Below are 15,532 nucleotides of genomic sequence, written 5' to 3'. Positions count from 1 at the left end.
TTGTTTATTATTTTCTCCTTGTTTTTATTATGTTTTAATTATATTCTTAATCAATTTAATTATCTTTGGGCTATATTTTATGTATGCAGGTTGCTATATAAATAAAGTTGTTATTATTATTATTATTATTATTATTATTATTATTATTATTACCCAAGCATCTCCATAATACTGCAGTCCTGGATGGGGGTGGGGTTCACAGGATTAGATAGAGAATTCTCAGAAATCCGTTGCCATGACATCTAAATAAGGATTTGCCTGCACCATCGAGAGTGCCTAGTGTCGCCTGCATATGTAACTGAGGGGTGAGAGTGAAATAAAAGTAACTAGTAGTCAGACACATTCAACACAACACAAACAGCTGAGGTGCATTGTGTAAATGATTTGCCTGTTTTCTGAAAAGTTCATCCCTCTGTTTCCCTCAATTCTCTACATACTATTGCTACAATATTGTAAATATTGATGCATAATCTTGCATATTTTAGCTCATCTGATATTCCCTTTATATTTTAAGATCTAAGGGCAACCATTTTAGACAATCTATTACATACTTTTGTTGAATGCATAATTTATAACTGAATAAATACCTCAGATTTCCTTCCGGCTGTTTGTTATTGACGCTGCAAACACACATACACATCTCACCCTTACGGCCCACTGATCAGCACTTCCCCATTTACTGCTTAACCTGTCTGGACTCTGGGAGGGTTAATCCAGTGATTGCATAGTGGATACAAGGGATTAACTCCCCTCTCTCAGCATCATGCCATCTCTCCTCCAAACACACCACAACCCCCACAGCTCTTTTAAGAACAGATGTGTCACTTTCACTCATAATGGCGGTGGCCTGTGCCCTGTCAACAAAGTATAATGTTAGGATTTTATAATGATTGAAATGATTGAAGGAGAGGGAGGTAGAGGGTTAGGATGAGGGAGGAGACACAGGAGGGAGAGAGAGCAAGAGAGACAGAAAAAGATGCTCTGCAGAGGAACAGTAGACACAACAAGGAGGTAATGGAAAGCAGATAAACAGGCGGCTCCTCGTCTTTCCTTCGGCTAAAGCACACTTACCCCTCAGCCATCTGCCTTATATTTTCTGATACTCAGGTAAATTCATGACTGTTATTGTCTTTCTCTGTTGTGCTGTGCTATTGCCTGTACAATTACTGTATCGCACAATGAGTATACAGAACATGTTCTTGACTGGCTCACTTGTGTGCTTTTTTGGATGAACAGGGGCTCAGCTTCCCAGCTCAAATATCTGGAGAGGCAGACTGAATGTTTGAGAATTGACACCAGTGGATTATCTTGCTACCATCCTCCACTGGAGATATACAGATCTTTTTCTGTTCCAGAAGAAGCAATGACAAAGATGGATGAGGGGAATGCAGACAGTCTCCATTCTAACACTACCAGTGAGCCCTATCTCACAGACATTAGCCAAAGAGCAACAAGTGAGAAGGGGGTGAGAGGAGACTGACCTATCAGATCCTGGCTTGACATTAAGTGATTATTTGACAAAATCCTAAACAAGGGACAAGAAAGGATTCAAAGATCAAAGGAAAAGGAAAAACTTGTAAAATGGATGGCTTAGCAGTGCTTTTGGTGCTCCTTCTACCACTGTCTGCACAGGTTACTCCAGTAATCCAGGGTGATGTCAAATTCAGTCCTATAGCTACTGATGGGCCCATGGAGAAAGAGACCGGGAACCCACTGTCTGGCTCTCTCTCCCCCAGTGTTAGCCCTAACATGGATCCCCCTGAGGAGGATGAATGGGCACCAGTAGAGGCCTATCTGTACAATGGAAATGCAACCCTCCTTGCCCAGGCAAATTGTTCAAGGGCTTACCGTCTGCCTGCCCTGCAGGGCATCCCTGCTGGACTTCGTCCTTACCTAAGCCCTGCTCTGGCTGCTCTTACCAATGCTGCGAACTTCCTCAACATGATCTTCCAGGCAAATGATTTACGGGAAAGCAGTGTGACAGAGGATATGGAGTGGTACCATGCCCTAGTTCGAGGTCTTCTGGAGGGTGATGCGCTCATCCGTCGGGCCCTTCTTACCTTTGATGCCCAGCCTGCTGCCTCTCACCCTCAGCTGGTTCTACGGGCCTCACGCACTTCCTCTATGTCCCAAGACATCTTGCTGCAGGACCTGTCTGCTTCATGGGAGTTGATGCACCCTCCACCCCCTGCACCAAATGCTAGCTGGTTCACTGCCCTCAAGTTTCCCGAACTACCACAGCAGGCACCATCCCTTTCTAAGCGATTGCTCCTTAATGACCTGCGCACCTTGGCTACACCCAAGTGGGGCAGAGGAGACAGCTATATAACACACCAAGATGGAGTACGTTGGGCTGATGCACCCTTTCTTGAGTGTGAGGGTGGGCGATTTGTGCCTGACTGGTTACTCACACTCTCAACATCCTTCTATGGCCTCAAGCCTGATCTTAGTCCAGAATTCAGGTCAGTGACTGCTTTTCATTGCTGCCATTTTGTGTTGTGCGTGCATCAGCCGTGGTTCGTGAGCTGAAAATTGGGGAAACCCAAACCTTTCCTTTAAACTGATCATGGATCTGAACCAGTTTTCATGGATTTTTTGATTATTGAAAATGTCACACAAATTTAACTAGCATTATTCTAACATACGGTAATACCATATACCAAGGTATCTTAAAAATATAGACGGTATCCAGTTAATTACCCTGTATGCTGTACATACAGTCCCATCCAAAAGTATTGGAACATCCATCCATCCATCCATTATCTGAACCCGCTTACACACCATTCACTCACACACTCATACCTACGGGCAATTTAGACTCTCCAATCAGCCTAACGTGCATGTCTTTGGACTGTGGGAGGAAACCGGAGTACCCGGAGGAAACCCACGCAGACACGGGGAGAACATGCAAACTCCGCACAGAGAGGCCCCGGCCGACGGGGATTCGAAGTACATTTCTTTGTTTTTTACACTGAACAAAATTGAGTTTGAGGTCAAAGGATGTACATGTGATGTCAGATCCTAATTTCAGCTTTTATTTCCCAGTATTTTTTATAGATTGGTTAAACAATAAATAGTTCTCTAGTCTCGTGTTCATCTTTTTTATCTCAACACCAAATGTATTCAGTGTATTGCAAAAACAAAGGAATCGGCCTTGCTGTTCCAATACTTTTGGAGGGAACTGTATAATAAATGCTACAATCAAGAGTTGTTTGTCGAATGATGGGTTTTTCCTGGCTAAAAGAAATGCATCCAATAGTTTTCAAATATTGGTCGCAAAAGATTTTTACCTGTCCAAAGGCTACAGTGTCTGATCATATACTCCCTGCATATAGCTGCTGTAACTTCACAGTAGAATATTGCACCATTGGTGTTACAAATGATAGAAATCCTCGCAAAGTATCGACACTGGTCCAAAGTTTTCTGAATTTTTGGTCTCAGAATTCTCTTTGCAGGAAAACAGTGAAACTGTAGGTTGATGACAGAACATTTTGTAAACAATTATTGGAGACAAACATTTGTAAATAAATAACCTGTTACATCTGTTATGCGCTAGGATAAAGTAAATGCGCTCGTTCTTCTGGTGACTCCTTAAAGGAAAGAATCACCCAGTATAGTTATATTCATATTCAGTTTTGCTTTAGTTATGTATTATTTAATGTAATTTATTTCCATATATTCCTATGCTGTTTTACTTACATATAGCATTTTCACACTTCTTTCCACTCTTTAAAACTAGTCTTCTGATTTGTCATTTATGTCAAATGACAATACAGTTCCCTTCAAGCATTTTGCCAACATATCATAAAGTTTAAAATCTTGTTTTGTTCAGATTACATTTACAAATGCCATCTGAATCCCACATCCCTTTCAACACCAATCTGGGTCTATATGAATGAACCACCTTTGATTAGTGCAAAGATTGATGTGAAATGTTCATTTGAAAATGCTAATGTTAATACCAGAGTACCTTACTTTCTGTGATTTGTCTCCATCTGTCACAGCTTACTTTCTTTTTAGGTTAGCTTAATTCTCCAATCTATCTAAAAGGCAAAGCGGATTTGCTCATGAAGTTCATCTTTGGATGCCATTAAGGGATGGAGAGAAAGATTCCACTTTGAGCATTTACAGGAGATTGCATCATCCCAATAAAACATTTTTTATTTAAAAATGAAAATTCAAAAGTTAGCCATAAATGCAAAGAATGTATACTCTGTAAAACTGAAAATATACTGCACATTTGTTAATTTCCAGGTATTTTTATCTAAATTTGTTAAACAACTTAGGATATACACTCACTGAGCACTTTATTAGGAACACCTGTACACCTACTTATTCATGCAATTATCTAATCATTACATTACATTAATGGCATTTGGCAGATGCTCTTATCCAGAGTGATGTACAGTTGATTAGACTAAGCAGGAGACAATCCTCTCCTGGAGCAATGCAGGGTTAAGGGACTTGCTCAAGGGCCCAACTGCTGTGCAAATCTTATTTTTGTGTCTCAGTCATGTACCTTAACCACTAGGCTCCAGGCCCCCCTGCAACCCAATTGTGCGGCAGCAGTGCAATGCATACAATCATGCAAATATGGGTCAGGAGCTTCAGTGACATCAACCATCAGAATGGGGAAAAAATTTGATCTAAGTAACTTTGACTATGGACCGTTGTATCAGACCACCCAATTTTTAGCTGAGAAAAAGTATTGGAACATGTGACAGACCAGTGTTTCTTGTTCCAGATATTTCTGTTAGATTGATTGGTTGAAAAATAAGTCTACTCTTGGTTTTAGCCTTGGGTTCTGCCTGTGAAGACTACATCTGTGCTAGGAAAGATTAATTACATTAATGTAATTTGGCAGACGCTCTTATCCACAGTGACATACAATGAAGTGCATACCCATGACCACGGGTAAGTGTGCTGAAAGACCCGAGAGGGAAGTACAATTTCAATTGCTAACAGTACAACAAAGATGAGGACTAGGGCCTATTTGATTATCGATTTTTTAAAATTATTATTATTATTATTATTATTATTTATAATACCACACCATGCAAATATATGAATAAACAGCTTACTTCGTCAAACAAAACTTGCAAAGGTATCATCCTAGCATAATAACGCAAGTAAAGACCACATCAACAGTTAAGGTTTACCGGGAGGTAGGGAGGAGCGGGGAGAGGTGCAGCTTAAAGTGGTGTGTCTTCAGTTCACCATTGTTTTGACCAGGAGCTGGGTTGAGTAGGGGGTGAGAAAGGACCAGATTTCCCTGATGTTGTATAGGAGGAATCTGCATGACCGGGTCACTGCTGCAATGTTCTCAGAGAGGGACCATGCTCAGGTTACTTGTACAGTTTGATGACGTCACTGAGGTATCCCCTAGGGTAATTGAAAGATCCAGAAGGGGAGAGCTTAGAGCAGGAATGAGGATCATTTCAGTCTTATGTGGGTTGAGCTTGAGATAGTGGTTGTCTATCCTGTTCTGGCTGAAACCTGTGTGTCAGAAAAAGAGTTGGGTGTCATCAGCATAGCAGTGGTAGGACAAACCATGAACAGTAATAATAGGGCCAAAGGATCTAGTGTAAATGGAGAAGCAGGCCAAGGACTGAGCCCTGGGGAACTCCAGTAGCAAGCAGCCGAGGTGTTGATACTGTACAAACCCAGGCAAGTAAGAGCTGGAAGGAGCGACCAGAGATGCAGGACTTGATCCAATTCAGGGCTGTGTTGCAGATCCCTATTGCTGACAGGAAGGACAGGAGGATGGAATGATCCACAGTGTCAAAGGCAGCAGAGAGGTCTAGAAGAATCAGGACAGAGGAGAGGGAGGCTGCTTGTGGGGCATGAAGTGATTCACTGACAGAGAGGAGTACATTCTCCGCTGACTGGCCAGGATTGAAGCCGCGGGTGGCCTGTAGTGTAGTGGTTAAGGTACATGACTGGGGCCCTTGGGTCCTAGAGCGAGGCCCTTAACCCTGCATTTCTTCAGGGGAGGATTGTCTCCTGTTTATTCTAATCAACTGTAAGTCGCTTTGGATAAAAGTGTCAGCCAAATGACATGTAATGTAAGCCAGACTGGTGAGGGTCTAGCATATTGTTCTTGGAAAAGAAAGAAGAGAGTTGGTTAGAAGCAGCTTGTTCAATTGTTTTGGATAAAAAAAAGTTCTGGATGATGCAGGGATCCAGGGTTGTCTTTTTCAGCAGCTGGGTGATGTGGGCCCATTTGAAGGAGTTCACAGGGGAGGTGACAAATGGGAAGATGTCAGGTGTGATTGTCTGGAGGAGAGAAGAGGGCATAGGGTCAAGGGCGCAGGTGGTAGGGCGATGGGATATCAGGAGTTGGGAAACATTGGAGTCTGTAAGGGGAGAGAAAGTGGAGAAAGAAGGGATGGGCATAGAGGGGGGGAATGGCACAGTGGTTGCGAAGGATCTGTGGATATCAGCAATCTTCTCATTGTAGAAATCTGCAAAGCCATCAGCAGCGAAGGAGGACTGAGGTGGAGTAGGCGTGATGAGGAGAGAGGAAAAAATAGTTTCAGAGAGTTAGTGGAGTTATGAATTTGTGTTTGGTAGTAAACTACCTTGGCAGTGGTGACAGCAGATGAGAATGCCACCAGGAGAGACTGGTGGATTGAGAGCTCCGGTGGGTCTCTCAATATCCTCAACTTCCTCTCAGCTGTGCGAAGGCTGGCCCTGGAGGTACATAGGGTTTCGGACATCCAAGGACTGGGAGGGGCGTTGGGACAAGGGGGCAGAGATAGTCGAAGACAGAGGAGAGCAATGAAAGCAGGGTGGCCAATGCAGAGTCAGTGGGGAGGTTGGAGAAGGATTTGAGAGGGTGGAGAGAAGCGGTGATGGTGGGAGCAAAGGAAGATGCTGAAAGGGAGTGGAGGTTATAGTGGACTGAAATAGTGAGGGTGGGAGGAGAGGAGGGAAGATGGGGAGAAAGGGGGAGGGAGAAGGAAATGAAGTGGTGATCAGATGTATGCAGTGAGGTAACTGTGAAATCACTGCATGAGCAGTTCCTTGCAAAGACAAGGTCTAGGACTTTGCCCGCTTTATGGGTTGCGGAAGAGTGTCGCAGAAGTGGACTAGAGGTAGGAAGGCAGCTGCCTGGGAGGCTCAAGGTGGATATTGAAATTATAAAGCAGAAGGGCCTCTAGCGGTACAAACACACCTGGATGAAATAATGCTAGGGAGGGCAAAGTGGAGTTTTAGAATGTAGACCGCTGTGTGTGCACGTGAGTTCGCCAATACATTTCTCACAGAAAACGTAATTTGTCCACTTTTTTACTTCACAATAGAGGTGATCAAACTTACAATAACTAAGTGCTAGCTTTTCTAAGCCTTTACTGGTCCCTGTACGATGTTAGCATGATGTAGCAAGCATACATGAATAGCACAAAGCCATACAATTTACTTTTTAATGGCACTTGGTCATTCGAACGATATAAATAAAAGCATTCTATTAAGTTCAATGGCACCGAAAACTTCTGTCGCACCGTCCATAAATGGTAAAAGTCCCACCATAAGATTGTTTTAAACCTTTAAAATTAGTACATTTTCTGAATCGTCATGAATTTATCGTGCCTGTATCAGGGATTCGGCGTGATCAGACAGTTCAGTTGTTATGTAAATTACATTACAAGGATACAACACGGTTATTTGCTACTTAAACGTAGACGCACACTCGAGAGCGTTAACATGACTGAAGTCTGACATGTCTATTGTCAAAATCCATTGAAACTATTAAAAAGTAACCAGGGACTTTGGACTTATAAGGCTGGACATACCGAGTACCCAGCAAAAATATTAACCTGGCTACAGTCACAATTTTGACAGTTCGAACTGCCACCAGTAAAAGCTATTGTTGCGTCACCATTTCCAAGCTCCATAAATGTAAACAATGGACTGGTCAGTGAAATCTGCCTGTTTTTCGGTGCCGTCGGGGTCCAGCATTTAACATTGATGGAATGCTGGTAAAATGAGCGCTTAAAAGCCACAAAGTCATTTTGTCACATTAAAATTCCACCTAAGCAGAATTATTGTCCACCACACGTTAATTTAAGGTTAAACTGAGATTTTAATCATAATATTCATGTTGATTTCCGGAAATACATTTTTCGGTTGTCCTCCCTAATAATGCAATAATGAAATAATGCGCAAAACATCAGTCAGTGATATCACAAACAATCTCCTCTGCGCAGGGGTAAAGGTATCTCCCTTGGAACCATTGGAAGAAGACTTGGAGAACAGCAATATATATATAGAGGATATATCACAAGATGCAAACCACTTATCAGTAGTAAGAATCGGAAGGCGAAATTACAATTTGCAAAGAAGTACAGAGAGCCACAAAAGTTCTGGAACAAAGTTTTCTGGACTGATGAGACTTATCCTCTACCATATTGATGGAAAGGTCAAAATGTGGCGAAAGAAGCGATCTGCTCATGATCATACAAGTTCATCTGTGAAGCACGGTGGAGGACGTGTCATGGCTTGGGCTTGCATGGCTGCTTCTGGAGTGGGCTCACTAATCTTTATTGATGGTGTAACTCATGATGGTAGCAGCAGGATGAATTTAGAAGTCAACAAAAACATTCTGTCTGCCAATTTATGGAGATATGCGTTAATGCGTTACTAATTGGGAGGAACTGCATCAAGCAGCAAGAAAATGACCCAAAACAAACAACTGAAAGAGGCTGCAATAAAAGCCTGGAAAAGCATCACAAAGGAAGAAGGCAATTTGGTGATGTCATTGGGTCACAGGCCTGATATAGTTATTGCAAGGGATATGCAACCAAATATTAAGTGTTATTTACTTTCAATTACTTAAATACTCTGTGTTCCAATGCTTTTGCTCACCTAAAAATGGGTTGTCTGATTACCAAAGGTGCTGTGTTCTATGTAGTTTAACACATCTAGGTATAAATACCAGGAAAGAAAACTCTTGTCTCGTGTTGATCTCTTTTATCTCAAGCCAAAATGTAGGGTGTTGCAGGATTGTAGGTGTTGCAGGATTTTGGCAGATTTTCCTAAGAAAGTGATTACTGCATTTTTTGTCTTTTCCCTTTGTACCTTTCAAATTTAGGTCAAATTTGACTTTTGGCTTTACATCAAAGACACCATTATTTCGCAATAATTTCATAAGTCCAGCTGGTATGGCATCATATACACTTGCATATTCTTTAACAAGTACTGGAATTTTGTATTTCTCCAGGAATTCTGAATAAGTAAACAAATGGCCATTATTATGCAACAATTGTGTTACCAATACAATGATATTTTTAACCAAATTATCAAACAAAGAAGAAGATTTAATATCTTTGTTATTCCAAATAGAACATATATGAGGGGGAAAGTTTTGCTTGTATATGATCAACCAGGATAACAGTGCTTGTTTATAAAAATTTGATAACTTAATCAGGAACCAAGAAATTGCAACCAAGGAAAAAAAACCCATTTAGGATGAAGTACTATAATTTGTATTTTGTAATTTTGTATAATTAAGTATGATTTTGGAATCCAGGACATTTAATCCACCTTGATGATATGAGTTACAAAGTATATTTTCATTGAATGGGGTTTGTTTCTCCAAATGAAATGATACATTTTCTTATTAATCTGTTTAAAGGTGTAAATTATTCAGTCATTGGAATATATTTTATAACATGTCTAGGCATGGTCCATTAGCTATAATTGACAGACCATGCTCCCACTTTCTACACATTGTTGTTTTTTACCATAACTACCTCCATGATACGCGCTATTCTTGGGAGACTATATTTTCACAATGTAGTTTACTTATAATATCAACTATCAATAGCTAAAGTAAGGATACTGACTTATCCAATGAGAATTATTGCTAACTAGCTTGCCAAGTTAAGATAAAAGCACCACTATAACGTCCTTATGATAGCAAACAAGCTAGCTCATGTTATCGATAATGTCACCTTATGAAATGAGTATTAAATGAATGTAACCAGAAATAGTCTAATAGTCCTTAAAAGGCACTCTAATTGTCTTGCCTGGAGGCAAGCGGCACAAACTATGGGCTGAAATTCATAGGGGAGGGAAAAGGAAGTGGTTTTCTTTGTGTGACGAATAGGAGGAGAACATTCTCAACTGGTTGAAAGTAGGATAATACATTTAAAACACTTCTCCAAAACGAAAGAACGGTTTCTTCAATGCCCTCTTGTGCAAATTCCATATAAAAACCTAGAAAATTTGAACAATGTTACTCCTTTAATTACATTTGCACAAAACCATTGCATATCATTCAGACTTTGACAGTAATACTCTTCCATTCAAAGATAAATCTCTTGTAAACCAAATTCATTATTCTAACCCACTTATCTTGAACAGGGTCGCAGGGGGGCTGGAGCCTATCCCAGCATACATTGGGCGAAAGGCAGGAATACACCCTGGACAGGTCGGCAGTCCATCACAGGGCACACACACCATTCACTCCCACACTCATACACTCAGACCCACGGGCAATTTAGACTCTCCAATCAGTCTAACCTGCATGTCTATGGACTGTGGGAGAAAACCGGAGTACCCGGAGGAAACCCACTCAGACACAGGGAGAACATGCAAACTCTGCACAGAAAAGCCCCGGCCGACGGGGATTCGAACCCAGGACCTCCTTGCTGTGAGGCAGCAGTGCTACCCACTGCACCATCCGTGCCGCCGCATGAACTAAATTTTTAATCTTTTCCCATTTTATCAATTAAAGGTTTATTTGGTTGCTTGGGTGTTGCTAGGTGGGTGCTAAGGTATTGCTTGGTGGTTGCTAAGGTGTTGCTTGGTGGTTGCAAAGGTGCTATTAGGTGGTTGCTTGGGTGTTGCTAGGGTGTTGCCAGGTGGTTGCTCATGTGTTTATAGGTGATTGCTACATGGTTGCGAAGGTGTTACTAGGTGGTTGCTAGGATGTTCTTATGGTATTACTTGGTGGTGGCTAGGTATTCATAACAGCCAATCAGGGATGTGAGCTGAGGTGCTATTACACCATAAAATGCAATTAGCATAATGGAATTTTAAGCATATAAGCAGTATACACCAATCAGCCACAACATTAAAATCACCTGCTTAAACAAGTTTGAATTGATTAAAAATGCTTTAAACTTAATATATAATTATGTGATATGTGTACTTATATCAGCAGATAATCATAAGTGAATTGCAGTCAAAAGTGTCATTTTTAAATGCAAATAGAAATCTTGTAGCTTATTGGGAGAGGGGGTTACATTGTTTTGCATTTAAATATCTCGGTACATACTGGTGTTCATGATGATGTCTATCTTAACAGATGCTCCAGTTGCTTCGCAATTACACTAATGATAAACCTGTGAAATTTGAAAGGTCATTTGTCCCACTATTTTTGTTGATTTGGAAAAGTTATACTTGATTAATTGAATAGCATTGTAATTTTGTTCAATATCACTATTTTTGTTTGGCCTCTTAATCATTGTTTGAAATGCAAATTTGATTAGTACCGGGGAAAAACAACCAATCTTACACAACTGTCCCAATACTTTTTCATTTAAAAGTATGCTTGGTCTTTGTTAGTTTTGTTTTATTATTATTATTGAACAATTAATATCTGTGTGTATATTGCAACTGCAGGGGGGTGATCCGTGTGGATGTAAGTCTACAGAGCTTCGACCTGGACCAGTGTACAAAGGGGAAGGATTGGTTTTCTAACACACACCAGTGCAACCATAATAGTATGCGGGTGAGTCTATTCTTAAGTGTCCAATAGCAAAAGAGAAGTTTAATACAGTAGTAAATTCCATGTTGTTACTTTAATCATACATTAATGGGCACTGTATTAGGTACTGTACACCTATCTAGGACCTCCTTTTCCCCCCAGAGCAGCTTGAATTCTTTGCAGCATGGATTTAAACATTCCTTTGGGATTTTGGCCCAAGCTGACTTGATAGCATCAATTAGTTTCTGCAATGATGAATACAACTTAAAGCAGAGTTGTTTTTTGTTTCTGTTTTCATTTTCATCAATTTCTGTTTTTTTGCAAATTAATGAGTGTTCACTATTCCAGCCAGAAGCACAAGAAGATTAGGCTAAAATTGCATGGTGACAGAGACACTGCATTGTATAAACAGAGCAACTATGGACATTATGGGAATAGTGATTCAATATAATGTAGTCAGCATCATTTAGCCATTACTTCTAAAGTCAAATTTTTAAAAAATTATATTTTAAGGCAAAAAACAATAAGTTCAACAAGTCTTATGAAATAAGTATCAAATAACCTTTATGATAATAACCTTTTCATATCTTCTGTCATTATGTTATTCATTGTTGCACATAATGCCGAATCTTATTTTCCTTTTTGCGTTCTGAGTAATGAATGACATGCCAAAGTCCATTTGTTGAGCCCGTCATTCCAAATGGGTGGTAGTGGTATGTGGCTCATTTTTAAAATGCAGTGTGTCCTACAATACATTTCGAACAACCGGCTAAACTTCTGTCCATGGCAAGGGGACAGAACATCACTAAACTTAGCTACATGCATCAAACATTGATTATTTGCAAGTTGTCTTGATTGTCTTAGCTAGACTAGCTTGCTTGAGGGATAGCATAGAATAACTCCAATAATTGTCAGGTGGGACAGAAGAACTCTCTCCATGAATTTAAGACACTAAAGCTCATCAAAGATTGTGAAATTCAATACAATAATCCTGCCTTGTGGTGAGGTAAGATACAGAACTTCAGGCTTCCCACAAGTTGTATGTTGTTTCCTGAAAGGATGTCTGTTCTACTCTCTCCGGACCAGATCCAGATCCTTCTGTACCAGCTCCAGGAAGGAGTACTGGAAGCAGATTTGATTAAATAATGAAATCCAGGAATTTAAGTGACATAATTGGTCCACATAAACAATTTTGAAGAATCAAACTTAACTTTAAACAAAAATCTCAGAAGTTCAATTGCCAGTTCAAATTCAGTATCCCTTGATTCAGTGTCATAGATCATATGGTCATTTTGGTTAAGTAAATAATTTGAATTGTTAAATGTCACTTACATGTGCACAGGGTTTTTCAAGGTATAGCACATCGGCAGCAACCTTGTCCTGTGAGGCGATTTTGCCATAACATTGTAAGCATAATATATGCATTTTGGTTATGATCCATTCAAATAAGTAAATGATGATGTCTTTTCTGCACACCAAGTAGGTTTTTCCACAATTCACAATGCTACCTTTAGGGTTTGCAAGTAATTATGCAATGGCTGTAATTATGTCTCTGCCAAAAACTTTTGAATAGAAATACCTCAAAGTAGTTATTGCATTTTTGGATGAAAGACTTCTTGAGGAGGGAGAAGAAACACTCTGCTCTCTGGAAATGATTAATATTAATATTGACAAATATTTTTATGAATAAGGATAAAGAGAACCAAATGTGCAAATGTGACTACAGTGAATTTATTTGCATGAAATTAATCATGTGATTATGAACTGATTTTCCCATTCTGATGCTGTTTTGTCCTGACAGGGCATCGTTGCTACGTGAACTAAAAGCAGAATGTAGGACTGCTACATTGTTGTCAGTCCTTACCAAACGTGGACACTGTAAAAACCAATTTAAAAATATGTGTACTTGGGAATTGGTGTACCACTGGAGTACTATCTGCCCTATTTTCATGAGAGAAAACATGAGTTGAAGAATTTCTATCAAAACTAAAAAAAACCTCTATGCGCAGACTCAGGGGTAAGAATACAGCAGGCTTTATTAACAAAACAATACAGGAACAGGCATGGTCATAATCCAGGCAGACAGATACATGCAGGGTGATCAGAACAGTACCCAGCAAACAGGAAGTTCAAAAACAGGAAGGCAATACACACAGCGAAAGTATAGACACAAACTCCAAAAAACAAGGATGCAAAACCAGACAAAGTTCAAAACCTGAAAATCCAAAAACAAATGAAAAGAATATAGCTGCAAGCAGCAATGAGCGGGCCCAAGCACCACGGGCGCAACCGCCTTGGTGGCATAGTTTTGCCAATGACATGACTAACAATATGTACACACTTTGGAAATAATCACCTTCCTGGGCAACGTATAGTGTGCACAGGAATTCTCCTTTGATCAATGAAGATGTTGCTGCTGCTATTGGAATGCATCAATGATATAAGCCTCACTTCCTATTGCCAGATGGTGGCGCTATAATATTGAGCCGTGTATGGTTTATGGATTTGATTACACTCCAATAATTAACATATTTGTACATTTTCAGCCAAATTGGAAGATGTCAAGTACAATTAAAGCCACTTCATGTTGCCAGATGGTGGCGCTATAACATTGAGCCTTTATTGGTATATGGATGAGATTACACTCCAAAAATGAACATGTGTGAAGTTTCAGCCACATCAGACAATGTAGAATGAAACAAAAATAACTTCTTGCTTGCACATTGTGATAACATGCTCCAGCCCTGTACGGAGAGCAGAGATGAATTCATTTCTTTAGTTTTTACAGCGGGAGGCACAATTTATGCTTGAAAAGTCATTCGGTTATAAATATGCTCTCAAAATAAAACCATTGGCTTAAAGAAACTATTCAACTTTATTGGAGATGGAACCGCGGACCTTGCATGTCTTAATCCACTGCCTGAACCGTTAAGCTATACTGCCCTCTTATACACGTACGCCATCTATTGGCCAAAAGTTGTATATTTCCTTTTATCTTGGTTATATAATTTCTCTCCGAAGTGTCGGATAATATTGCATTAAACGTCTGGTTAGCCAGCATCATTCTTTTCCATTTCACCGGTAATTATGCTGCCTGAAACGCATTTGTTCAGCCAAATCTAAAGGAGATGCCAAGTCTCTGCCCTCAATCCGGTATTTTCATATTAAGTCAAAAATTCCTAGCGAAATTGTATGTTCTCTTAATTCGTGTTTAATGACAAGCAAAATAAACTAACATAGCTGGCGATTTAACTGAAAGTTTTCTATTCATGTAAACCAACGTAGCTGACCTGTTTTTTTACTCACACAGACAGTGGACAGGCTGGCTGCTGTTAGCCAATGCGCGTCATCTCGCAACGACCTGCATGCGATATCTTTGTTGAACATAACGGTCTCATGTTAACACAGAGTTCGACCAGAGCCATCTCAAACGTTAACGTTTCTTTTTGACTTTTGACTCTTTTAAATATATGATACTCTCCTGCCAGTTAAAGACAGTCATTAAATGTCTTTAATATTTATTTTAGATATTCAATTCATATAATGAAAATAGATGCAAAGAAACGTCGGGCTGGGTGTTGTCAATACATTTTGTCACGTAGGCTGCAGCTGTAAATCATACATCGTTATGCCTACTGGCTCGCTAGAAGAAAAAAAAAAACCTATCGTTGAAAAATCACTTGAAGGAAGAAAAAATAAAAGTACCACTTTCTGCCAATAAATTGAATCCCCGTATCAGAAATGGGGGGAAGTTACAGCGACGCAGTTAGTCTGTGAGTAGAATAGATTGTGTAGACAACTTCCCTGTTTCCACAAAGG

At 40.0% G+C, this 15,532-nt stretch overlaps 1 protein-coding gene across 1 annotated transcript in view; it reads left to right on the top strand.

The window, feature by feature from the left end:
* The first annotated feature begins 927 nt into the window (after positions 1 to 927).
* The window catches only part of gpr179 (G protein-coupled receptor 179), a 339,778-nt gene continuing 325,173 nt past the window's right edge, over positions 928 to 15,532 (top strand). The window contains exons 1-3 of the mRNA XM_061230418.1: positions 928 to 1,011; positions 1,633 to 2,462; positions 11,629 to 11,737. Coding sequence (XP_061086402.1) covers positions 928 to 1,011; positions 1,633 to 2,462; positions 11,629 to 11,737 — 1,023 coding nt within the window. The remainder of the gene's footprint in view (positions 1,012 to 1,632; positions 2,463 to 11,628; positions 11,738 to 15,532) is intronic.

This window comes from Conger conger, chromosome 2, assembly GCF_963514075.1.
Source record: "Conger conger chromosome 2, fConCon1.1, whole genome shotgun sequence".
Lineage (NCBI taxonomy): Eukaryota > Metazoa > Chordata > Actinopteri > Anguilliformes > Congridae > Conger > Conger conger.
This window is presented reverse-complemented; position numbering and strand designations above follow the sequence as displayed.